This window comes from Hyperoodon ampullatus (genome assembly GCF_949752795.1).
Source record: "Hyperoodon ampullatus genome assembly, chromosome: 8".
NCBI classification, from domain to species: Eukaryota; Metazoa; Chordata; class Mammalia; order Artiodactyla; family Ziphiidae; genus Hyperoodon; species Hyperoodon ampullatus.
In genome coordinates this window covers 83563495-83590803 of record NC_136921.1, presented here as the reverse complement: position 1 = coordinate 83590803, position 27309 = coordinate 83563495, and the positions used below count along the sequence as shown (strand labels likewise).

Sequence of the window (27309 nt, the reverse complement as noted above, 5' to 3'; positions counted from 1 at the left end):
CCCTCCCTCCTGAGCAGGACAGGTGGTGTCCCCCACCCCCCCATAGTGAGGTGGTGTGTGAATAATTGATTACTAATAGCAGATAAGGTGCCAACATATTTCTTATTGACTTGCCTAAAAATTGAGTGGATTCATTGTTATCACTTTAATATTATAATGCTATCACCCTCGCACAACTGCATTTCAGAGCTTTCATGAGAGGGAGAGAGAGGTTTAGTGTCACACATATCTGTGCTGAGGCTGATGCTTACCCGCAACCCGGCTCTTCTATGCCCTGGCACCTCCAGTGAGCAGCTGTTACGGACAGACTGTTACTAAGTTTTGTGATTATAAATTATGTAAATGTATTATAAAAAGATTTTGTACAAATCTGAATATTCCCACAGAGGTGTGCCACGTGTGTGAATTTGTCCTGCGTGACACATTAGAATCACTGGGTCAGACAGTTCTGTGTAGGACATGATTTTCGTTTGTAGTGTTGGCCTTGTATTTACGTGTCATAAAATACATGAATGTGCACTCGACTTTTTCCAAGCCACTCTCTTACTACTGCTGTGGTTCTCTTTACCAAAGAGGTGAAGGAGGGAAGCCGTGGAGCTGTACTTGGAGGTCTTCCGGTCATACTGAATCGTGCCGTGGTGCCTGCTAGGAAGACGGTGCCCTTGAGCAGTGCTTCTTCAGCTTCACTGTGCATCGAATCAGCTGGGGCTCTTGCTATAGTACAGATTCTGTTCACTAGGTCTGGGGTGGGATCCAAGATTCTGTGTTTCTCAGAGGCTCCCAGGTGATGCTGATGCTTCTGGTCTATGGACCCCACTTTGAGTAGCAAGGACCTAGATGAGAATGTTGAAGATACCTCTCTCTCCTATTTTCCTAGAAGTGTATTATTGTTCCATTTTTGGAACATTTATGTGAGTGTAGCCCCAAATAGAAACTATTGGCAAAAAAGTGAATTAGGCTCTTCTTGTAGTATGTTTTTTTTTTCCCCTTGAGACGCCGGTGCATTTATTTGTTTTGATTTGTGCCCCTGGTATTAAAAGCCATGCTTAATACTGGAACCGTTTAAAACTCCAAAATTGCACTGTGTGCCAAATCGTTTTCTTGCTGATTTTTACCAAGCCCATTTGGGGGTTGCATCGACTTTGGCCTCTGATGCAGTGGTTAACTCTTAACAGTCAGGAAGTATGAATAAACATGGCTGGACTGGGGAAAGACAGGGGACTGTAAGAATTAAAAAGCCTTTGGGGGGCTTCCCTGGTGGCGCAGTGGTTGAGAGTCCGCCTGCCGATGCAGGGGACGTGGGTTCATGCCCCGGTCTGGGAGGATCCCACATGCTGCGGAGCGGCTGGGCCCGTGAGCCACGGCCGCTGAGCCTGCGCGTCCGGAGCCTGTGCTCCGCAACGGGAGAGGCCACAACAGTGAGAGGCCCGTGTAACGCAAAAATAAAAATAAAATAAAATAAAAGCCTTTGGGTACAAGTACCAGAGGGCTTGACCATCAGGGGATGAAGCAATACGGACGTTTAACAATCTCACGTAGCATTAGTCTGGGCTATACTGTTCCAGGGTTGGTGCAGGAGCCCAGGGGTATCACAGAGGTCTTGGGCTCTCTACTACTCTCTGTTCTGCACCTCAGTAATGTCAGGCAGCCCATGTCCTCACGGGCTCCTTTGCTCCCAGCATCACATCCTCACGTGACACTGTCTCTAACAGGCAGGGGGAGTGGGGAGGAAACCACCCTGGTAGGGTGGTTCGTGTGTTAGGCAGAAAATATTCCCGCAAGTGTCTGTATCATATTCCTCTTGGATCCCATGGGTCAGGACTAGGGCAGACCCTCAGACCCTTCACCAGACTGGGAACCAGACACCATGATTGACTTAGGTCTGTACAGTTCATCCCCCTGGGGCCTGGCACACCAAATCAGGATGCTGGTAGAGATCGGGGTATGGATGTTGGGTAGCCAGTCACCAGTGTGTGCTGCCAGGGACTTAATATTACTAGGAAACTACTATATGCATCCTGTGCCCCTCATTTTATAGCTTGTGAAACTGTTGCTCAAAGAAGTGAAGTGGATGAGCAGGGAGTGTAAATGACATCATACGCAGGCCTGTTCGATTCCAAAGTACCTTCTCGGGGTGGAAATGTGGCTCCTTGCTACTCACTGTGTCCCCCCTCGGTGCCTCTCCTCTCCCCTGGGATCATTGAGGGAGACTCACTGGGAACAGTCAGGAGCCCATGGTGTACCACGTATCCCACACCAAGTGTGTCACTATTTGGCCTCTTACTAGTTATGCCCACACCACTGTTAGAATAGAGAGAAAACTTCACCTATGAGTCAAGTGGCCTTACTTCAGGAAGGAAACCAGCCTGGTGAACGTTGGCGGCCACTGTGTAGGTCTCGCCACATCCTGCCTTGGCCCGCTGGGCTCTGCTTCTTGCTCTGGGTTTGCTGAGTTCTGCAGGTACCTGGAGGTGCCGCGTCCTCCTGGAGGACTTGAGGCATCCCCTCTGCCACCTCTGGGTCAGTGCTGCCCTGCGCTCTCTCCTGCCTGGTTTCAGGGGTTCCCAGCAGGCGTGAGGCAGTGCTGACCTTGCCTCCCCACCTTCCCGCCCCTGCAGACTTGCTTCTTATTGCCTGGAGGTCTGAGGACACCCTGAAGATGGCAAGCCTCCAGGAGAGTGAAAAGTTGTTCCTATTTAATTTACAAACAGACATAAAACAAGCAGTAAAACTGGTAGAAAAGGCTGGGTTTAATTATACATTAAAGAAAAGTAAAATTGAGAAACAAGTGATTTGGTCAGTTAAAAAAGCGAAAAGCACTGTGCTCAAGGATGTGATAATGGGGTAAACATTGCAATCAGAAGGAAACAATACTGGGCGACTGTTTGTTGGCTTCTACATACAGGATGAATTATGGCGGGGGATTCTGCCTTGTTATTCTTCACATGCCATGTGGGGAGAGCGTTTGACCAGAGGGCTGTGATCAGAACTGTGCTTTAGGAAGAGTAATCTGCATGGAATAAGTCTGGATTGCAGTTGGAGGAGGCGTGCCTCTGATTCCGTAATTGCTAAAGCCTTCACCTACCCTGGTCTGTGTCTTTCCTCTCTCACCAAGAAAATCCGGGGGCGGAAAGGACACCTTGGAATTACCAGCAAACAGAAGATGATACCTTAACATAATTCTTCTATTCGTGTTGTTTAGGTCATGTAATAGTCACTCTATTTAAATTAATGTCATATTTTCCCATGTTAGCTCTCACTAGAAGGCTGGCATTGTGTTTAAATCAAAGCTCTGCCAAATCAAAGCGACACACACGCCGGTTGGACACTACTTTGCCTACGGGGGCGCTGCACCACTGACACACGTTTTACTATAAAAACAACATGAAAAGAACGAAATACATCATTTAAAGCAAAACGACTGTTCATGCAGTTCCTAACAGAATTAAGAAAATATTTGCTTCTGTTTTATACCCATTATCATAGTTTGCATAATTTAAATCATAATGTGCTTCTTTATATGCTTCTTCATTCACCAACATTGGATGTATAACATTTTAAGGAAACCTGTGAGATCACGAAGGCCGGATGCTGGCAGCCCTAAAAATGTTCCTGGGTGTTTAGAAGTACATTTCAGTTTCGCCAGTAAAGTCTTGACTCTCTCATGAGAAAAAAACGACAACTGGGAATCAAACCAAATTATGCAGGGATTGTTTTTGATGATATAAATATGACATTTAGGATTAACCAGAGAACCTCAAGCCAGTTTTTCTATGCTGGGTGATCACAACTTGATCTTTACTCAGGGAAGAGCGTAGGAGTTGTGGAATATTAACCCCATTATTCCTTTTTGTGTTTCCTTTCTGGTACCTAAGAATACACCAAATTTTCCCAGAAAGGAGCCTGGGGCTATGTGGCCAAAACTCCTCTGTGAAGGACTGTGGATTTCATTCAGACCTTCAGTAACTTGCTATATGGTCCTTGGCAAGTTATTTCATCTTGTTTATTCCTTCCTCTCTTTTAGTTCCAGTACTCACTAAATTATCACATTTCGTTAAGGATTTGTCCCATGCTTTCCTTTTTCAGAGTCTGTTCAAATATAGGCCCTGTGGATTTTACTCCTGGGCTATGGCTGTGGTCTTCCTGCTACTAGTCTTTCTCTTTTCCTGAACATCCCCGCATGATTTCTTTTCCCCAATTCTCCTCTTGACTAGAGAGAAAGCAACAGTAGTCCAGGGTAGTAACTGGGTCAAGTACAGCTTCCTTTATCTGCAACTCAGACTCTGTAGTTGGGCTCTTTGACAGGCTCAGTGCTTCTTCCCTTTTCCAGACCATGGCCCCTGGGGAAGAGAGGCTGCTTCTGGCAGGGAACTACCAGGGGCCCCTGGAGCCACTGTGACTCTGGCTGCCCCAAACCTGCAACCAGCCACTTGGAGGTCTAAAGGATCAGTGTCTTTTGCAACCCATTTTGAATATGATTTAGGAGGCTCTGAGCTCTCAGATGTTGATTCCATTACTCTCTAGCCAAGCATGGAATGGACCTAAGCCATTTTTTTTTTCCATGCACAACTCAGGTTCCCTTTCACAGATATTAGTAGATTTTATAGATGTTTGAGGTAGGTTCGGGTTGGCTAACTCACCTACAATGTCACTCCCAGGTTTTAAGGAAATCAAGTTTCAGACCAAGTTTTGCCCTTCGTTAGCAAGCAAGAACCCTAGAGATTTCTCACAGTTTATTCCGTAAGCTCAAGGACATTCCTGCTTTCTGTCCTTCTAGGTGAATGAAAAATTCACTTGAAGCCAACATGCCAACATTCCAGATGCAGTTTTCTTGTACACTTGTGCTTGGCATCTAAAATCTAACGAGGCAGAAAACTGGTTAGGGGTTTAGCTTACTCTTGGGCCTGGCTGGATTCTTTCTTTCTATTCATGCCAGATGGGGAGTATATCTAAAATATTTTAGCCACTCTCTGTGTGCTCACTACTTTGACTTTTTACCAGTGAAAACCTGTTTCTAACATGCATCATGCCTATCAGCAGGTGACTCTTTTCCCCAACAATAGTCCCTTTTAAGCTTTCACCTGGCTCATACTTATCTGTACTTAGATACGGATAACAGAAATACTTCTAGCAGCTGCTTCTGGCCTCCTGAATCAAATGCTGCCAGACCCTTCTAGCACTGGGCATTCTGATTCAGAACACCAGTTGACCACCTGGGTTGCAGTACCACAAATATAATATTACATGGTGTATATTGAAGTATTATAGGTAAATTTTAGACATCATAACAACACAGTTGGCAGACTAGTTTTGCAGGTTAAGTCAGGCAGGTGGAATTGCTTTATCGTAATTTTCCACTTTTTCTTTTTTTAATGAATTTGTTGACAATGACAGCAAAAACGAGAGGTTTTACATCAAGATCTCAATGTTTGGCTTTCTCTGGGAAAACTGGGGCATCTGCAAAACCAGGGCCATTTTCCTCTATGACAGTTTTCTTTTCCAGCTGAACAGCTGAAGCTTGCTTTAGACCTGGGGATGGGCTCCTGGGAAGGGCCCTGCACTTCCTAATGTCCCCCTATGCTGAGACAGATATCAAGTGTCCTTCATCATTGAGATGGAGCTACTGGTTTGCAGGACCGCCTTCCCTCCTTCATATTCCTGCCTGGGCCCCTGTAGGTATTTGAGTTTTTGAGCCGTGCAGCTGTCAGACAGTTTTTCTTCTTGGCTCAACACTTGTGCTTTGCTCATGCTGCTTCTTTGTCTGGAGTGTCACTTTCTTTTGGGCTTGTCTGTCCAACACTCAACCTCATCTTCAAGGCCAGGTCCAAGGCCCACTGGGAGATAGAGTCTTTCATGGCTATTAGAGTCCTAGCTCTTCCACTTCTACACGGACAGCAGAGCATAACGTTTGATTCTACACATTCTGTTTCATGCCTTCTCCCTCCTTGATGGTAATATTCTTAAGGTCAGGAAGCATGTCCTTCTCGTATTTTATATCTACCACTGTAAAAACGTCAATGCTTATCCCCTCAGCCCAGTTTTGTAAGTCAGAGAAGAGTAGCTATTGATCTACCTAACAATTATTATAAAGCATATTTATCCACGGTAAAAAGAAGTAGGGGGGTGTTATAAATGTGAAAATAATGTAAAAACAGGCATAACCAAGAAGCCTGAAAACAGAGCTCCAGAAAGGTTAAGTGCCTTGCTGGAGTCACACAGTTGGGGAACAGCTTAGTCTTCAGCCTAACCACTGAGCATCCTGCCTTGGTGCCTTAGGGCTGTGCTATTTCCTGGCAGATCTGCTACTTGCTAAATCAGGTAGCTGCACCCCAAACCCCTGCAGATCCTCCACAGGGCTTAGCGTTCACATGTCAAAACAAGACAATTCCCAAAGTCACTTAAATCGTACACCACAAATGAGGGAAAGGTGATGAAGGTACATCAAACTTAACCATACCCTAACGCAGAGGCAGCCGCGAAAAAGCCCCAAGGCACCAAGAGCCAGGATGCCAAAGATGCTTCTGTCATTAATAAGGACCAGCAGAGTGTCCTCTGCTGATGGTCCTCCCCTTAGTGGAGGGAACAATGCACTGGGATGATGCCAAGGCAAAGGCATCATCCATGTACAAAGGCAACACTGCTGAGGGCAAGGATGGTGGTGGGTTCAGGCAATTAAAAGTAAGTAGGAGGGCCGGGGCCCAAGGTTGGAATTTGGGAGTAGCGTTAGATGAGGAGAGGGAAGGGGAGTCAGATTTGCATGTTGTGCTGAGGGATTCTGACTTTATCCTGGGGGAGCAGGGAGCCTTTAAAGACTTTTAAGGAGCTGTCAGGCCTGTGACAAAGAAGTGCCTGGCTGCTGCAGGCTGGTCTGGGGAAAGCAGGGAGGTGGTGACCTCGGAGGCTGCCCCAGGACACTTGGGCTTAAACCAAGGCAGTGACAATGGGGAAGGAGAGAACTGGATGGATTCAAAAGATGTGAGAGGCTTTTCGTTACCAGGATGACCGCACTCTTTCTGGTTTGAGATGCAGTTATTCCTGGAGGCTGGCTAACTTGATGTGTAGCCTTTGATTCCATGTTGCCAGAGAAATGTTCATGGTTTCTGACCCACACGTATCTGGCTCCGCTCCCCTGGGCTGTCTGGAGGTCCCCCTCAGCAATCAAGGGCGCTTTTCACTGTCTTCTGCTCTGCCACCTCCACTTCTCTTGTCATATGTAAGCTGTCTCCACAGAATATATCCGTCTTCCTGTTTACACGAGCAGCCTACAAAGTTCAGTCCAAAAGTTCTCTTTTGCAGTACATATAAATCTTTTTCTATATACACTGGCCATACATATGAGCAAATTATTCTGTAGTCGTAGGGTGAGTAGATGTTAGGATTGGTGTTTTCTGCTTCCGGAATTTTTCTTCTGAGCTTTAAAGACATTTAACCATCTGTTTATGACTTAAAAGTGAGTGTTCTAAGTGGAGTCTGTGAATACAAATGTGAATCAGGAAAATACATTAAAGAGGTATTGTCAATAATGAATTGCAACGATGCATCTCTTTCAGCTGTTTTTGCAGCTTTAAAAGGTCTAATGTAATCAGATGGGTTTTTTTGTTTGTTTGTTTAATTTTTATTTTTTATTTATTTATTTTTGGCTGCCTTGGGTCTTTGCTGCTGCGTGCGGGCTTTGTCTGGTTGCGGCGAGCGGGGGCTACTCTTCTTTGTGGTGCGCGGGCTTCTTACTGTGGTGGCTTGTTGCGGAGCACGGGCTGTAGGTGCATGGGCTTAAGTAGATGTGGCGCACGGGCTTAGTTGCTCTGTGGCATGTGGGATCTTCCTGGACCAGGGCTCAAGCCCGTGTCCTCCTGCATTGGCAGGCGGATTCCCAACCACTGTGCCATCAGGGAAGTCCCATCAGATGGTATTTTTAAGGAATTAAAAACAGTTAATGTTAACAATGGATTTTTGTCTGGATCATATCTTTTAGGAAGATATATGTATATTTGAGGTGTAGAATTGCTTCAACTGCATGGAAAAGAATTTATTTTTCCTTAAAACAACTTTTACCCATATCCTTAATTATTTACAGATGATATGTATTTATTTAATATTATCATGTTACAAAATTATTTTAATAAAAACAGAATGTTGGATTCACTGTTAAACTTCTTTTCCGAAATACAAATGAGGTTGAAATTTATATTTTCGAAAGCCTTATCATGTTGTCTCTTCCTCTAGCCAAATCTAGTAGATACTTACAAATGATTAAGTTCACCTAGCTCTTCTGTAAGAGAATGAATTTTATCTCCTCCTACTGGAAGGAGACTGGTTCAGTGGTTTCAGAGGTTTCTTTTCAGAAAGCTTGATTTTTCTGGCTGTAATATAAGAGTTCAAATAGAGTTCAGCACATACATGCAAATTAAATTATAGAGCATTTTCAGAATATACTTTTGCTCACTAGTAACACGAGAGTAGCAGTTGGAATAAAGACTCCCTTTGTCAATTTTTATTCCTTTTACTTGAAGTTGTAATCCTATTGAGATTTGAGTAAATTTAAACGTTAATAAAATGGAACAGTCAACAGATTTCAACTCAGGGAACTGGTTCCAGTGTTATTGCATAACTTAATAATGTAGATCTAACGCAAATGCTAATATTTTACCTTGGTGTGTACTTGACATTGTTCCTTGGTGATTGCCATCATCCTGGCAATCACCAAAGGGGGCCAGCAAAGAAGAGTCATGAGAGAGCAGTTTGAAGGGGTCCACACTGCATAATCTGCTGCAGTGTTTTGAGGTGTTGACATCCCTTTTTTATAACTATTTACCAGCTTTCTCTTGAGGTGCCCTTGAGTTGGCTCTTACTGGTAGGTCTGTACTAGCCCTAAGTTGTTGGTAGTTTAACTTACTAACTAATTTTAACCATTAGTAAAACTCTAAGCACAAATGCATGCATTAATAATCACTGGGTATTCCCTCTCTACTTTCACGTATACAAACATAATTTTTGCATAAATGCATGCACGTATACAGTATGCTTAATTAATTCATGTCCTCACAAGAAGAACTTCTAATATATAATGGATGTCAAGAAGAGTATTATTTCACTCTACAAACCTTTCCATCTATATCTATGAAAATTATCCAGAAAGCAAACGTTGAAAAAAACCCAATCTTTACTGACTGGGCTTATCCTTTGTGTTGATTGCTACGTGTGGATAAAACTGGGCATGTTGGCTTTATGTACCTGGGTTTGTGGATTTGCCATTATGATTTTGGCTAAAGCACTGTTCAAGGAAGGGCATGGGAATGTGGAAGTTGTATGTTATTCATCCTTTATTTCAAGGAAGAAATCCACCCCCCAAACATTGATGATGTGGAATTAAAGAGGCTAGAAAATAATCATAATAAAAGAAAACATAAAAAGAAACACACGCTAGTTTTACTGCCTTTGGTGCTATTCTTATAAATGATTTTCTAAAATGAATCTTAGCTAAAAGCTAAGATCCTTTAATTTAGGGCTTTGGGAAGGTATGTGTATTTTTATTGTAATCTTTTATAATTAGTTATGACTTGTGATACCTTTTTAGTAGAAAATATAAAAAGGATATGCTGAGCTTTTGGACTGGTGAGCTTGCCGACCCATAACCTGTGATGAGGGCGTTCTCTGAAGTGTAGGGCAGGGGTCCCCAACCCCCGGGCCACAGACCGCTACCTGCCCACGGCCTGTTAGGAACCCGGCCGCACAGCAGGAGGTGAGGGGCGAGTGGGCAAGTGAGCGAAGCTTCATCTGCCGCTCCCCATCGCTCCGGCTCGCATTATCGCCTGAACCATCGGCCGTCCCTGCCCCCGGGGAAAAATCGTCTTCCACGAAACCGGTCCCTGGTGCCAAAAAGGTTGGGGAAAGCTGGTGTAGGGGACGGCGGGTGGCAGGACTGCCCTGCTGTATGGCTGAGAGAGCTCCACAGTGTTTGGAGCAAGTCATCACCATTGCGAGGCCCACCAGGAAAAGAAATGTTCATAAAGTCAGGATTTGTAAGCCATAATGTCTTACCTAAAATAAGGGTTGTTTTTTTTTTTTTTTTTCCTTTCAGATTTTGGGGTAAGTGCTTTCTTAGCAACAGGGGGTGATGTTACCCGGAATAAAGTGAGGAAAACATTCGTTGGCACCCCGTGTTGGATGGCCCCTGAAGTCATGGAACAGGTGAAATAAATTAATAAATAAAATAAAAGTGATGTTTTGATTGACATAGCATAGTTGTACAATACATATCATTAGTACACCAACGTTTTGTTCAAATCAATCATTTTACTAGAATGCGTCATGCAATATCTAATTCCCGATTGCTGGGCCTTAGCAAAGTAATCTCAAGGTTGTGCACGCACAGCCGTGGACTTCTGACATAATATGGACCTCGTCATGTATAACATGCCGGCTGTATAATTGTGTTTTTTTTCCTGCTTCCCTTCTTAGGTGAGAGGCTATGACTTCAAGGCCGACATGTGGAGTTTTGGAATAACTGCCATTGAACTAGCCACAGGAGCAGCGCCTTATCACAAATATCCTCCTATGAAAGTAATTGTTATTGGAAATATTATGTTGGGTTTGAAATATGATTTAACGGAATCCATCCTCTAATTCTCTTAAACATAGTCATTTTTCTCTTAGACCCAAGGGGAATTAATGGAGGGATGCAGCCAAGTTAAATGTTATCTGATGCTCTCAGTCGACAGAATGGGACAAAAGTAGCACAGTCCCCAGCTTTGAAGCTTGCTTGCTTTACATTCTTAGCACAGAAGAATGTGGTCAGATTGGTCGATGGAGGTTGATAGATGAGACAAATGCTGGTCATTACTCTCTCTATCACAGAATACCCCCAGCTCCCCAAGAAAAATCTAAAAATAGATTATAGTGATATCATCTTAACAGATGGATTTCCCAAATTTTCAGGCCTTTTTTTCCCCATGGTCTGTAACATTTCACTCCTGTTCTCATAGTGTCATGTTGGTGACTCATCTGAAATAAGGGAGCCCAGTGTTTTTAGGAACTAACATACATTTGGATACCATTTTTAGATTTCTGTTATTTTTTTGGAAGTTACTCTTTATTGTTATTATTTTAAAAAATATTTATTTATTTATTTGGCTGCACGGGATCTTAGTTGCAGCCCGCGGGATCTTTTGTTGTGGCCCGCGGGCTCTTCACTTCGTTGCGGTGTGTGCGCAGGCTTCTCTCTAGTTGCAGCACTCGGGATCTCTAGTTGTGGTGCGTGGGCTTAGTTGCCCCTCAGCATGTGGGATCTTAGTTCCCTGACCATGGATGGAACCGGCATCCCCTGCATTGCAAGACGGATTCTTAACCACTGGACCACCAGGGAAGTCCCTATTTTTGTTTTTCTTTTAACTAGACTACATCATTATTTCTGTTAGTTTTGAGGTGGTGGGATCAGGGCTAATTTACCCAACTGGATTTTGTTTTGTGGCTGAAATAGTTGAATGGAAATTATGAAGGCATTTTACAGAGAATATGGTCCACGTTTGTTTCAACTTTTTCCTAGGATTTTATTGGAAAAGCTTTAAGAGGATTTAGAAAAAAAAGACCTGAGGATAAAAATAAAGTTAAATGATTTTACTGATTAAAAAGTTAATACGGGGCTTCCCTGGTGGCACAGTGGTTGGGAGTCCGCCTGCCGATGCAGGGGACACGGGTTCGTGCCCCAGTCCAGGAAGATCCCACATGCCGCAGAGCGGCTGGGCCTGTGAGCCATGGCCGCTGAGCCTGTGCGTCCAGAGCCTGTGCTCCGCAACGGGAGAGGCCACAACAGTGAGAGGCCTGCGTACCACCAAAAAAAAAGTTAAAGACAAGTTGAAAATATTAAAAGCAACAGGAGAAATCAACTTTTTACATACAAAGGAACTCCCATAAGACTATCAGCCGATTTTTCAGCACAAATTTTGCAGGCCACAAGGGAGTGGCACAATTAATTCAAAGTGCTGAAAGAATAAAAACCTTCCAACCCAAAATACTCTACCAGTGCTCCGCGGCGGGAGAGGCCACGGCAGTGAGAGGCCCGCGTACAGCAAAAAACAAAAACAAAAACAAAAACAAAAAAAAACAAACAAAAAAGTTAATACGTTCTTATTGTAGAAAATTTGGAAGTCCAAATAAGAATAAAGATGAAAACAATCATCCATAATCTCATCAACCACAGACAATCCCTATTTAAGTTTTAGTGTAGTTCATTACATTGTTTTTCTCTATATATTTATATACATATTTTTTCAAATAGTTAAGATTTGGGGGTTGTGTGTACACACCTGATTTTGTCAGCAGAAAATTTAAAATTGAGGTGTAAACAATTGAAGTGACCTTTTGGGGAAAAGGCACTGAAACAGTTCTGAGGACTTTTCTTTCATCTGGTTTTTCTCTATTATTTTTTCTTATTTCTTGTTTGCGTTCTTTCCTACTTTTTAGTGTTTTCCACTTGAATCCAGTCACATTGCTAATTCTAGCCTAAAGTCCTGCAGGACTTTTCTTAAAATCTCACAGATCTCCCACTTTTCTTCGGTTTGCTATTATCCTCCACAAACAATAAACTGTCACTTTGATCCTTCATCTATTCACACATCTGAAAGTGTTTGAACAGTGTCTTGGCATGTATAGCATTTGCATAAATTAAGGCTGATTTATGCATTAATGAGTTTTTTTTCATTTTATAGGTCAATAGTTTGCTACAAATTCTACACTTTTTTTAAAAAAACAAATAATTTTGACGTTAGTGTGAAAGAATGGAATTTTTTGCCTTTTCAATGTGAAAGCTGTGTTTTGATTTCGTTTCCTCCCTTTCCAAAAGCAGCATGGCCTTTTGTTCTGGTTATGGTTTTTAGTAACTCACTTGTGTCCTAGCTATCTTTCAGTGTCTTACTGTCTCAGTTTTGCCAAGCCTTTAAGCAATTTTCTGTATGTTTTTTCATTTAAAAAAGAAAAAGGGAGACCATGTGTTACCTCTTGGGATGTTGTGGATTTATTTTTAGGGCTGGTAATGTATTACAGAAGCCTTGAGTACAGGCAGTCCCTTACTTAGGAATACCCTGTATACGTGAACATTCCCTGCTGCTCTGGGCCTCTCTTTCTCTACCCTCCACTGCCCCCTTTCCCAGCCAGAGCACAGCCTGCACTAAGCTGGTGCTGGAGCTAAGTGCTCCTGCAGGCCTTGTGAGAGCTAGTTCCCAGGAAGCCCTTGTCCTGGCCCCTTTGGGAGAGCACTCTTGACACATAGAGCAGATTTTGTAAGTTCTGTCAATGGAATAACAAAAAGGTTAAAGGGCACGTGAACAGATTTGCAAAGGGAACCGAATACTCTGAATGCACACTTTCTAGAAGATGAAAATCATGGGGAAGCACATTTGTACCTAATCAAGGAGGGTCTTTGAGGCTTTGCTGAAAAATGAAAAACTCAGTTGTAGCAACTGCTGTCCTGAGATCCTGTCTTCCTGTTTGTTTCTGCTGCAGGTGTTGATGTTGACTTTGCAAAATGATCCACCCACTTTAGAAACAGGAATAGAGGATAAGGAGATGATGAAAAAGTACGGCAAGTCCTTTAGAAAATTACTTTCACTGTGTCTTCAGAAAGATCCTTCTAAAAGGTATGTCAACCTGAGCGGATGAGTGAGTGGTCATGACTGGGTGGGGTCACGACAGAGCTTGGTTTGTGGATGGGGAAGGGCTGTGTGAGGAGTCCTGAAGTTTAGTTCTATCCAGTTCAAGGGAAATCCAGCTCTGGTCCCCAGGTTTCCAACCTGTTAGTGGAAGCTTGGGTCCAAAAGGGAGAGAAGTGAGTGAGGATGAGGGAGAGGCCGAGGAAAATTTTCCGTGTTAATAAGATTGGTTGTGCTTGTTAGGTATGGGCTCTGTCATCAAAGGAAGTGAAGTAAAACAGAAATCAAAAGCAATTGGCAGTGGTGAATTCAGAAGCTGAGCTAATATTCTGCACTGTGTAGGTTGCACTGACCTCTCAGGATTTGAATATCCTGCCAGCTCCAGTCTAAACCAGGCAGAGCTGTTGAATTTTGCATGAGCTTCGAGTTGCAGAACAAGTTGTTTGTGCTGTTTAAAAGATTATCAGTAAAGAAGATTAACATTTTTACATTCAAAAGATTAATCGTATAAATAGAAGCAAATGGTTTTAAATTAACTTTAGCATTTCCTCTTTATTCTTGGATTATTGCCCTGCACTGTGGTATGTCTGTTTTCTGAGTTTTGTTTCTTCTTCTTCATTTCTGTGAGTTTGAAATGTCCTGGGTAGTGATAGTAGAGCCCAGTGTCCTTTGTCACTTGAAGGAGAATGTTAATGACATGAACTGAGCACAAACCTTGGCTGGGTAGAGTCCCTTTGTAGTGCTTGGCTGTGTGCTGCATTGTCCTAATGTAAGGTGAACTTGGATTACACACCTGGAGAGGCTGCTGAGAAGTTACTGGCTACCCTCATCCACCCAGGACTCCAACTTGATACTTGTGTTCTAAAACATAAAAACTGGCTTGTCTTTTGGAACTTTCTTTTTCAGGGAAGGACCCTGCTTTTCGAAGGATTCCTTTATCCTTAAGTTCTTTATGAAACTTAAGCCTTTTGCCTTCACACAGTGATCTACTGTTTGAGCAGGCTACCCTTCTCTAGAATAAACATCGTTTCCATTATTTTACCTGTTCTTTGTAGCAACTCTGTTCATTCCTTTACATTTTACTGAATTTGCCTTGAATCTTTTCTATATCAGTTAGTTACCTTTCTCATGGAGCCAGTTCTAAAGACTCTTTGCTGTTAAGCATCTTGAAATTATTTATTGTAAAAGGGGTGCAGCACTTGCTTGCCTTCCCCTTGTATTTGGTGTCATCTCCAAACGTAAGTCTTTAGCATCACCGAGGAGACAGACTTTGATCCTCTAAAGCCCAGTGAGAGAAGAACTTGTTTTCCCCATTAGAAGGACTGGGTTGTGACTGATGGTCTTTGTGAGTCTCAAAATAGTTGAGATTCCACCTAGTGGTGGTGATGTGTAATGCCGCACGATTCCAGCTCTTTCAAAAAAAGATTCTGTGGGGTAGAACTGTTAGTGTACTAACTGATAAATATATTTCTTTAGGAGACTTACAATTTGGTCAAGATAAATTAGATTATACCGTCATACATTCTATTTAACAAGCCATCCTTACTTCTCAATAATCTTGAAAGTCTTTCCAGCTCAAATATCAGGTTCCCACCACCCCACCAGACAACAACAATAACAATAAAAGTTTTAGAAGAGAGCCATACAGAATTTATTCGAATTCTCACAACATCTTTCCCTCAGAGTATTCTCTTGGTAACATTATTGATTTACAAAGTATTAATAGGTTAAGAACTTCTGTTAGATATTTTCTGTATAACGTAATCTGTTCTCACTATTATGCAGTTGTCCTCTATAACAAACAGAGAGTGTCACTGGTGCACAAACTTCCCAGGTGATTTTTTCTTGTAATGAAAAGGCACGACGCGGGAAGTTTGGGGAAAAAAGATTCAGGAAATGTGAGAATGGAAAAAAGCAATATTATAATTGTTGAATTATGTATTATACACGATGCAATTAAAAATATGTATTCATGACTGAATGAATAAGTAAACATCTAATTGCTGCTCAGGTCTGAAAGAAACCTGTGAGTATTTCTTATCTTCTCTGCCTTTGTTTATATTGTCCAAAGATTTTTTTCCTCTTCTCCTGTCCCCCTTCCACCTGTCTTTCAATACTTAGTTCAAAGGCCCCAGGTTCTCAAAGTTAGATACATCTGGGTGCGATTCCTAGCCCTACATCATCTGCATGACTTAGTTTCCTCGTCTGTAAAATGGGCCTAATAACACCACGTCATAGGGTTGCTATGAGGATGGAGATGATGCCCTTAAAGCAGAGAACACAGTGCCGGAGCATTCCTAAGTATTCAGGAAATTGGGATTGCCATTCATTATTTGCCTTTTCTTCCTGACCAAGTAGAGTTGTTGCAACCTCGAGTTTCCTGCAGTATGTTGATGATATGTCTCTTGTAGCACTTATCACACTGTGTACATTTATTGACTCACATATTCAGTTTCCTCATGAGTTTCTGAGTTTTTTAGAAGGAGGATCTGTGCCTCTCACCTTTCTATGTCTCTTTTTGTCCACAGTGACTGGTCTGTATTACGTACTCAGTGGTATTTCTTGAACACCTGCAAACAGTTGGGAGCTTGCAATTTGGGGATGATTTGGACTCACTGAAAAGAGTTTTGGAGCCAGACCAGATTGGAGTGGGTTGAGGAGTGAAGGCAAGAGTTCCGATCATTGTATTTATTTCTGTTGTCAGCATGTAGATCCTCTGCTTGTAATGTAAAAGCAGTTGACTAGTACTGAAATCCTGGTCTTGCTGAGTACCTTTTTAGCAATGAATGAAAACATATATCACAGGGGAACAGTGACCAGGACAGAATCATTCCTATGCTGGAGCCCTCAGGCTAGCTGAGAAGGAACTGTGCTTTCTGTCAACCTTGAGAGCTCGTGGAACTTTCCTATTGCCTGAGAGCTGGGTGTCAGAGCTGTTTGCCTCATCCAAGTCTGTGCCCTGCATTTGCATAGGTAAAGATTTGCTTATATTTGCACAGCAGAACATTTTGCTATTCTTAAAAAAAATGAGCCTTAATCTTGAAGGTTATATACTTCATATGGATGACAGCTATAAAAGTTAACTATCATTTTTTTGGAGCAACAAAGGGGTGGATGTTGCATAGATAAATCCACTGGAAACAAATAAAACTTGGAATATTTCTTCTGAGGGAAGGGGTGGGGTGAGAAATGCAGCTCTGACAGAGGTCAATGTATTGTTAGTTCTAAAAATTTGCATTTTAATTTCTATTTAAACTGTATCATATTCATCCTGAATCCTTTGAAAATTATGTTAAGTCTCAGTGGACTTTGGTTCATCCATATGTATTGGAATCCTTTAAGGGATTTTCTTCTGAGAATGTTGGTACTTGCAGACTTCCGCATTGTTTTTAAGGATTTAAAATTGAATCATTATTCAAAGCCTGGGCCATCATTTTGGTTGCTGGTATAGCATTTTAGCATTTCTTGTAAAATGGTGTTTGTGTTTACATTATATTGTATTGCTTGATAACTGTTAGTGGACATGTAAGACAGAATGGTGCTTGCAGAATTCTTTCTTCTGTAGTACTCGGCTAAGAGGCAGGCAGCACTGATGGTTCCACATTAACCCTACACTAGTAATTCCTATAGCATAAGACTAAAACAAACAAAACACGCAAAACCCCTAAAATCAGATGGGCAGCACACATCTTGGCTTTTCTCATACCTTCTAATCTCTTTCTTCCCTCCCTCATTTTCCTCATCCTTTCCACTTTCCACTTTTCCATGCTTTTTATGGAGGTAGTTTGGCACATGTAGGATTCAACTCCAAAATTCAACACCTGCATTCAGTTCTCTGTATAGAGTAGAAATTACCTATTATTTAACGTAAATATTAAGCCTGTTAAAAAAGGAATGTGCCTTCTTAAACCACTTCTCCTTTCTCATGTCATTGTGTTTCTGTATCTGTTGATGAAGGCTAAGGGTGGAGTCCAGAGGAAAGTTTTCTCTGCAGCATGCTTTTCCCCTTTACAGTTTTGGTTACTATAGAAATGACCTTGCTGGGGAAGGGAAAGTATTCCCAGCACTGTGTCTCCAGGTGTGCCTGGCATTTCCCAGCCTTCTCTCTACATGGGTCCTACACTTGACCCTGGGATGAGGAGGCAGGAGGTGGGGTGCGGAGGAGAGAGCGGGTTGTCTGTGGCCCGCCTCCTCAGTGCCTCCTGTGCACAGACACATCCCTCGCCTTTTCTTTTTTGTTAGCCTGAGTCTTACTTTCATTACATCATTCTCCTGCTCTCTACCATATTGAGTAGATGCTTAGAGTGCTGACTAACTCTGGCTCCAGAAGCTGTGGTTTGGGGCTCCAATGTCTAGTGGCATCACTTTTACGCCATATTTGGTTATAGCATGAAACTGAGCTGTAGCAGTTTTGTGCTCTGTGTTAGGCTTTGGGGATATAAAAAATGAATACTGTGTGGTCCCTTTCTTGGAAAGGCTTATAACCTAGTGGGGTGGAGGCAGGGAGATACAGGAACAGATTATTGCAAAGTGTGGTGGATTGGTGTGGGAGCAATGAATTCCGCTACTTGTAGGACCTGGGAGAAACACCTCTGAAGACGGATGGCGTTTAAATGGGTTCTTGACTGACGAGCAAAGATATGCCAGTTGGCCACAAAACATTCTAAAGCAAGAAAAGCAGTGTGTGCTTTGTCATGAAAGAGCAAGAGATGGCGGAGACCATCACCATAGCTGGAGGGTAGAGTTCACGTGGGGTGTGCTGGGAAATGGGGCTGGAGGAGTCGGGGTCTCAGGCCACTGAAATCCATTGGGAGGGCTAAGAAATTGTTTTCGTTTAGAAGCCACCTAGGGAGCAGTGTGGGTGATGGGTCGGAAGGAGGAAGAGAGAAGGGGCCGACAGACTCACCGGGAGGCTGTGTCGTAACCATGTTGACCAGAGGGGATGAGGGTTTCTACCAAGAGAGTGGCCTGGAGTTCCTTCATCATCTTGATTTTCTTAGGTTTCTTTTCTTTTCACTCTAAAAAGTTAAATCCAAGTTATTTTGTATGCCTCTTGGTTTTTAAAATTTGGTTTTATATGGTAAGGTACCAAACATGGTCGGTCCCTTGTGTCATGGTTCCTCTTATATGTTTTCTCAGTAGCCCTCTCCTTTCCCCAAACACAATTCATGTGTTTGAATGTTCTGACCTTCCTCTTACAGTCTGACAGCACACTCTCTTATCTGCCAGATCGTAAGTTGCTGAGGGTAGTATTTATGTCTGTCATAGTCATTAGAGTGGACCTAGCACCTAACATGATGCCTGACAAACAGCAGATGCTCAGTATATATTTACTGAGAGAATGAAATGATGAGTTTGGAGTAGCTGGAAGCCAAAAGCTTTGCCAGTAATCACTAAGAGTAGTCTACATTAAAGAGACAACCAAAGTTAAATCACTTCAGTTATCCTTTTTAGTTCTAGTGCCTGGTAAACAAGGTCCAAAAACAAGGTCCAAGGTACAAATTCATGAATTTGAACCAGCTTACCAAGGGATACGGAACACAAAATGTAAAGCGTGGCCCACCTGTTGTTTAGACCTTTGTTTACTCCAAGCAGTTAGCAATTAGGGGCTCTTGGTTGCAGTGGCTATGGCGATTTGGGGTTCTTTGTTAGGTACCCCTAACCAGTGTTCCACTTGAAATTGAGGAAAAGAGCAATAACAATTGAAAGAGAAAATTTCTTTGCACAGAAATACGGTTTATGGCCCCTGCAGACTTACACAGTTTGTATACCATTGCACTTAATGATGTTTCCTAATTCTTTTATACGCTTGGGTTTTGTCCCTGGAAACATTTTAGTGGAGCTTCCTGGTTCAAAGCACTGGTTTCCAATCTCTTCAAGTGTGAGGACTGCCTTTAAACTTGGATCCCCTTAACACAATAGTCTTGGTCCCTTTGGCAGTCACTGCCTGAGAGGAGACCTAATGGTACTCAGTCATGCTTCCCTCCTCCCTCCCAGTTTTTTATTATGAAAAATTTAAAACATACAGAAAAGGTGCAAAAATTGTAGTGTTTGCTTCTACACCAACACCGAGATTCAGCAATTGTTCACATTTCCCATATCTGCTGTCCCTATTTACCCACATTTTATTTGCTGAACACTTTGAAAATAAGTAACAGACCTAATACCTCAGCCTGCATTCCCTACAAATACAGACACGTTCCTACGTAACCACAGTGCTTTTCCACACTAAGTAAATGAACAGTAATTTCCTAAAGTTGTCCTATACCTAGCACACTCACCTATCTCTATTTCTAGATGTCTCTTGCAGCCTCTCCCCGTCCCGTCCAAATCAGGACTCCGGAGAGGGGCATGTGTTGCATTTGGTTGTATGTTCCTTTAAGTCTGTTTTAATCTAGAACAGTCCCCTCACGTCTCCCCTTTTCTTCTGTGACACCGACTTTTTGAAGAGATCAGACCAGTTGTCTTGCTGACTGTCCTGTCCTCTAGGTATATGTGATTCTTCCTGCATGGCTGCGGGAACTATTGATGAAAGAAGCTATTCTTTATGGAAGAGTGCCAGTTATTAAACATAGAAGGAATGAGAGAAGTAGAAAATCAGTGTTCTGCCACCTCCAGTGAAATAATTATTTAAGGCAAAGATGCTAAAATCATCAGGTGAAAGTTTCTCCGGAACAGGATATTCATATCATGGCAACGTATTATCCAACAGAATACTTGCCCATTGCAGTGGCAAAAACTTACCTTTACCATGGAGAGACCTTGGGCCTGGGGACCACGCGGTTACACTTGGCATCCCTCCCGCTGAAATAACCTATCATTATGTGCCTCCCACATGCTGCAGTGAGATGTGTGTCATCTATGACGTGTTCTTCCCCCAAATGCTTGTGTCAACCTAGCCAAGCCTTCAGACCCAACTTGCATTTTATGGGAAATACAGGACAGAGAAACAAGTTAAATGACACCATGAGGAAACAATCAGACCAATCCCATAATGCTTTTAAATGAATTTGCATTCTGTTGATCACCATTCTATTAATTACCTTCCCCTGAAAAACAATAGTCCATGGACCCTTGAGACTGGGTTACTCGGTGGCCAGACAGAGCTTGTACACATGCTGCGTGATCCCCTTGCAGAAACTGCTGTTCTTGGGGAATCATAGAACACTGTGGACACAGTTTCTTCGATAGGGTCATATCGCAGCTTGTACTGCTTCTTAATAAATACAAGGATTTAGCTCACAGACGTGTCAGTCTGCCACCTTTTAGAAACACTGAATTCCCTTAGTGAAGTGAAAGGGTGAAGGATGGAAGATTGATCATGCCCCAGATATTTAACTTACAGGAGTTTATGTAGAGGAGGAGTTTTGCAGTAGAGGTGTTTGGAAGGAACTGGAAAATTGGCACCATTTAATTTGGTGCCAGCTTATGATTAATTTAGTCTGTGGCTTTGCTATTCCTGAAACTGGTCTTCCAGAAAGACTCTAGGATTAACTTGTTTCGTCAAGGCAGTGTCTTTATTGAGTGGTCATTGTTTCAACTCTAATTTATTATTGATCTTTCAGGCCCACAGCAGCAGAACTTTTAAAATGCAAATTCTTCCAGAAAGCCAAGGTAACATGCTTAAAAACCCAAGTAAATCTGCTATTTTGAAATCACTATGAATTTCAGTGTATTGTATTTGATGTTAAACTGTTGGGAATATTTGTTTTGCAGAACAGAGAGTACCTGATTGAGAAGCTGCTTACAAGAACACCAGACATAGCCCAAAGAGCCAAAAAGGTAAGTGCCGTGAGCCCTCCTGCCCCAGTGGGAGCTGCTCCCCATCCAGGGAAATGGAGCCTATAGAAAAATAGGAAAAAGATTTCCACATACTCAGTATATGTGTAGAGGTTATCTGACCAGCGATTACTCAGATAACTGAATTTTGCATTTTGGTTATCTCAGCCTGCTGCTATGTGTTTGGGTGTGAAGCTCAAATGACTTCATTTTTCCACTTATTGGCCTGTTTAAGGAAGGTCAGAGGGGAGGGGCTTGTGTTGAGGCTTAAACACTGGAGAGGTAAAATATCTTTGAATATCTTTTGGGCAGGGGGGATTTTACTGAAGAGGAACAGTCATTTTAAATCAGTTTGAAATGACAAAACGAAAAACAAAACTTTTGTTTTTAATGGTTATTTTGAATATCTGTGGGATATAGGTTCCTTCCTCATAAAAGACCCATTTTTTTTTTTAGTCTATGCTGTGTGAACTAAATTATGCTAATAATTACCTGAAAAACTTTCCATTCTAGTATTTAGATTTTTTTAAATGGTATGTATGTGTGAGTGTATTTATTTATGTGTTTTTACCCAGAGTTTTATTTATTTGTTATTACAGATTTCATCATGGTATGAATCCTAACAAAATTTAACCTCTGGTTTGGTTTGGTTTAGTTTGATTTGAAAATTATATTAGATATTTATAATTTAAAATATTGGTGTAGTCAACAGATTTAGAAAGAGGAAGCTTCTTTGGTTTTTTTTTTTTTCCTTTTTACAATTAATATTTACAGAGAAAGGTGATAAGAATCTGAGTTGTTTGCTCTGTAAATAAAATTGACAAAGAAATAGGCATGAGAGATTGTATCTCATCATGCCTAGGTGTGGGTAACTTGGACTGTTAACTTCCAGACGTTCCCCTTTCGAAAACATTGGGTATGGAATACATTTAGCTGATGCTTTAGAATTGCTTTAAATAGATTTTAAAATAGACTTCAAGAAATGACCCATTCTGTGTGGGTGTCGAGCCCCTCTCCTGGACCCGCAGAATCCTTTGGAGTGGACTGGTCCCCGGGCTGTGGGCCTGGGCCAGGGATGGGGGATTGCTGTGCTGACTGCACAGCCCTGAGCCAGGGTAGTCCTCTGGGACAGCTCAGAGGGAAAAGTGAACCTCTAGTGATGGTCCATCAGAGTGGCACATCCCACGGGGCAGCACAGAGAAGCTGAAGCTTCAGTTTGAGGCAACAGAAAGTCAAAGTGCCCAACCGAGTGCGAGGGCTCCATCCAGAGGGCTGAAGGAGGTGCCTGGAGCACTTCTCTGGGGTGTCGGAGTCTAGCAGTGGGGCCTTTTGATCAGATAACTAAAACGCCAACCAGAGTTGAAGAAAGCTGTTAGAAAGCCATTGATTTGTACAGTATGTGTCCCCAAAGGACATTGTTTTTGGTTTCCCTCTGATCTCATCCTGTCTCTGTTCCCTGGGAGGAACTTTCCCAGGCCTGCATCCTTCCCGGAGCTCCAGCCTCACACCTCCAGCCCCCTGTGCAGTGTTTCCAAACTGTGTGTCTTCCCTCCCAAACCTCATCTCCCTGTGCTCTCTGCTGCTTTCTGAGCCACCCGACCTCAGAGCTCTGGGATGATTTTTAGGCCTCCTTCTTTGTCTTCCCCCTCTAAACCCGCTCCAAGTCCTCTCCACATTTCCCTCTGCAGCGTTGCTTGGAACGTTTCCTCCTGTTTTTAATTGAACATTGGCAGTGGATTTCTAACTACTCTCCTCCCCCACCCATTCCTCCTTAGACACTAGTGCAAGATTAACTTTCTAATCGTGGCGCTTAATTGCTCAAAAGTGGTTTCCAAAATTAAACAAAAACAAAAGGAAATGGGGGAAAAAAAAGGTTCCTATCAAATAAAGTCCAAGCCCCTTAGCCTTGAATTCATGGCACCATTTCAACTTCCCGCCTTATGCAGTTGACCCTTGAACAACCTGCCAACCCTCTGCGCAGTCAAAAATCAGAGTACAGTTTATAGTCGGCCCTCTGTATGTGTGGTTCCTGTGTATCTGCGGATTCAATGAGATGTGGGTTGTGTTGTACTGTAGTATTTACTATTGAAAAAAATCCATGTGTAAATGGACTTGTGCACTCCAAACCCGTGTTGTTCAAGGGTCAACTATATTCTAAACTCCAGCGAAACTTGAACCATCTATAGTTCTTACTACATAACCCATACTTTCCTTTGAGATTCCATCAGTGAAGAATCTGTTCAGGCTCTCACTTTGTTTTCTTTTTTTTTTTTTAAATTTAGATTATTTATTACATATTAGTGTGTTGTGCATTCCAAATTCCATTTTGCACGTATCTTAAACAATAAGCAGCCAGAGTTTCGGGAATTATGATTTTCCAAGCATGTCTTCTGCCCTTTTACTAGCTCCTCAGGGATTGCTTTGTCATCCATCCCTTCAAATGGAAAATGGCCACACATCTGAGAGTCACACAAAGGAGGAAAGGGAGAATATAAATTAGTTCTTTAAATATCTTAATAGAGAAGAACAGGGGCCCATAATAATGCTCTTCTGGCTCTCCAGCTTCATTAGGTTGGCTGTTTTCCTGTCATAATTCTCAGTTTAAAGTGCACTTTGGTTATCAGCTATTCTCTACTCCTTGCCAGTAGGTTCCGTGGCAGGTATACTGTCCTGGGCAGCATCAGTCAGTGTGTGTCTTGTTCATAGTAAGTGCCCACAAAATGTCTGCTGACTCAATGAACACATGCTTCAGTGGACCAAGGAAAGATCATTTGAAACTCTGTTTGTCTCTCACTAGAACCCCCCAAGTGCTTGGCATATACTTGTTCCTAGGCTTCCTGTAAATAATAGACAAACTGCCCTCATTCCCCTGGGCTCATGATGTTGATAAGCAACCATCCTGTTCCTTGTTTGAAACTCCTCATTCAGGCTTACTGGCCACTAGGAAGTGAATATTATTTTAATAGCCATGTGCGTTGAAAACCTTTGTGGCACTATGCCTTTGCTGGTCTTAGGTCCTTACGGTGTTTAAGCAAATTTAACTTAAAAGTTGATACAGGGGAGTCCTTAGTGTTATTTGTGTTACTCATCCTTGGACTTGTCTTTATTGGCATCTGCTCAGCTGTCTCCCTTCCTGTTTGCTATGGTGCCCACTAGTTGATGATGCTCTAGTTTCTTGGTGGGGATTTGTTCCTTAGAGGATAACTGTTGATGTTGGTCCCTTGACTTTTGTCACCTCAGTTTGTTGTTTTTAAAACAGGAACAGACAGTTCATTGATATATCAGTGTTTATGTGACAGCTGGGCCTGTTGACCAAGCTCTGGATATTTAGGCAACCATGTTGATTTGAAATTTGTTGTCATAAACCATAGTCTCTGCTTCTCTTCCTTTATGGTAAGCAAAATTAAGAGCTATTTTTCAGTAACATGAATAACTCATATTTAAGAGAGAGAAGGGCTGGTATTGTAGCTGCTCTCAGGAGGTCCTATGGAGTCCATCAGCGTGGTCTTTTGGTGTGACAGAGACAGAGGCTTATCATATTCATGTTTGCCCAGAATGTGAAGCATTAGTTGAGAGCCACATAATTCCGTGTGGGTATGTGATCTTGTCTGCATCCGCAATGACTCCTCTAAATCAGGAAAAAAATATTAAAAAATAGAAACAGACCAGTGTGGCTTCTCTGGTAATTTAGTGACATAAAATGGTTTTTTTTTTTTTTTTTGGATGTGATAATTGCAGAAATCAGGGATATTTGTGGTTTTTTTGTTTCTTTTCTCTTGAAGGCAGCGTATTTGGTCCATTCTGGGTTCTTTTGCTAAAAGGTAGTGTTGTTTAGGGATCATCTTAATTTTCTTTTGCCTTGATTTTTCTGTCTGTGAAATAGGGATTCTGTCTGACCCCAGGAATGTGATAAAGGGTAATGGGAGATTTGATGTTTCTAGACCTCAGCATACTCTGTAACTTCTAAATGAGAGCGTGCTAATAATGACCCATGAGAACAGGGTGAAGTTCAGCTGTATAACTTCTTTTCAACTTTTCGCTTATCCTTGTGCATGAGAAGAAAAGGCTTCATAGCCATTAGTCCTTCTCATGTGGATTTTTTTTTTTTTTTTTTTTTTTGTGGTACGCGGGCCTCTCACTGTTGTGGCCTCTCCCGTTGCGGAGCACAGGCTCCGGATGCGCAGGCTCAGCAGCCATGGCTCACGGGCCCAGCCGCTCCGCGGCATATGGGATCCTCCCAGACCGGGGCACGAACCCGTATCCCCTGCATCGGCAGGCGGACTCTCAACCACTGCGCCACCAGGGAGGCCCTCATGTGGATTTTTAGTGGCCTGTTTCCAGCCATCTTTTGAGGTTTGAAAGCTTGACTGCGAGGTGTTCCACCATTTACGCTACTGGAATCACTGGGTGGAGAAGGTGTAAGTCATTCTGTTAGAATCAAATGCAGATGCTTCAGGCTGTGTGCACTTTCTGTAGGAACATCTAAGTGTCAGAGTTGGCTGATGTCTCTGTTTTACGTTAGCAAAATGAACCTTGAGCCACCACACTCACACTCATATCATATACTTTTCTGTGGCTAAAACCCATCGATGCAGGGCAGGGCAGGGGCAAAGGGATGTCTAAATGCCAACCACTTAGCCAAACGTGTATTGGCCAGAGAAAGGATGAGGTGGGGAAACGTAATACACGGTGTATCTTTTTATTATGGTTGTCTGTGTTTTCACGGGTAGTGGAGTCACTGGAGGATTTTTGGTTTGAATTTTCTTAATTATGAAATTGAGAAGTTAGAAACGGTTAGTGATTATCAGAAGGAGGAAAGGGGTATTGTATCACTGCTACATTTGAGTGGAACCATTGTGAGTTGGAAAAACTAGGGTGATATTTGTGGGTACCTGAATTTCTTATATCAGTCTCTAAGATTGCTTTCATATTAAGGACGCAAGGCTGTTGGTTCCTTTTTTTTTTTTTTTGCGGTATGTGGGCCTCTCACTGTTGTGGCCTCTCCCATTGCGGAGCACAGCCTCCGGACGTGCAGGCTCAGCGGCCATGGCTCATGGGCCCAGCCGCTCCGCAGCATGTGGGATCCTCCCCGACGGGGGCACGAACCCATGTCCCCTGCATCGGCAGGCAGACTCTCAACCACTGCGCCACCAGGGAAGCCCTGTTGGTTCCTTTTGATCCTCCTGTGTGTGTGCTTAGGAATCAGTAGGTAGGAATATTACAATTCACATTTATTTAATACTTGACATGCATTGATAACTTTTACTGTTTTTACTTTTTGTTTTGAAATAATTTCAGACTTACAAAAATGTTACCAAAATAGTACAAACATTTCTGTATATATTTTCTCTCACTCTTTCTTTTGGAATGTTTCAAAACTATAGACATGATGGCCTTTATCTTTAAATATACTTCAGTGTGTATCTTCTAAAAACAAGGACATTCTCTAACATAACAGTAAATTGTCAAAATCAGGAGATTAACTAACAGTGACAGGATTAATTTTCAGATCTCATACCAGTTTTGCCAATTTTGCCATATTGGTCATTTACCTGGTCCAGGATCCAATCCAGAATCATGTAGTTGTTATGTCTCCTTTAGTCTCCTTTAATCTAGAATAGTCTTTCTTTTCCTTTTACAATTGTGACACTTTTGAAGAATACAGGACAGTTATTTTATAGACTGTCCCTCAGTTTGGGTTTGTCTGATATTTCTTCACAATTAGATTCAGTGTATGCATTTTTTTGTGTGTGTGTGTGTGGTACGTGGGCCTCTCACTGTTGTGGCCTCTCCCGTTGCGGAGCACAGGCTCTGGACGTGCAGGCTCAGCGGCCATGGCTCACGGGCCCAGCTGCTCTGCGGCATATGGGATCTTCCCAGACTGGGG

The 27309-nt window shown here is 42.5% G+C and overlaps 1 protein-coding gene across 3 annotated transcripts in view; it reads left to right on the top strand.

Annotated features, from left to right (window-relative positions):
- STK39 (serine/threonine kinase 39) overlaps nucleotides 1–27309 on the top strand; it is a gene marked incomplete at its 5' end in the record, with an annotated part of 310643 nt that overhangs the window by 102963 nt on the left and 180371 nt on the right. For all 3 annotated transcript variants that reach the window (XM_079710015.1, XM_079710013.1, XM_079710014.1), the window contains 5 exons: nucleotides 10079–10188; nucleotides 10459–10560; nucleotides 13498–13631; nucleotides 21209–21257; nucleotides 21360–21425. In XM_079710015.1, the coding sequence (XP_079566141.1) occupies nucleotides 10079–10188; nucleotides 10459–10560; nucleotides 13498–13631; nucleotides 21209–21257; nucleotides 21360–21425 (461 nt within the window). The remainder of the gene's footprint in view (nucleotides 1–10078; nucleotides 10189–10458; nucleotides 10561–13497; nucleotides 13632–21208; nucleotides 21258–21359; nucleotides 21426–27309) is intronic.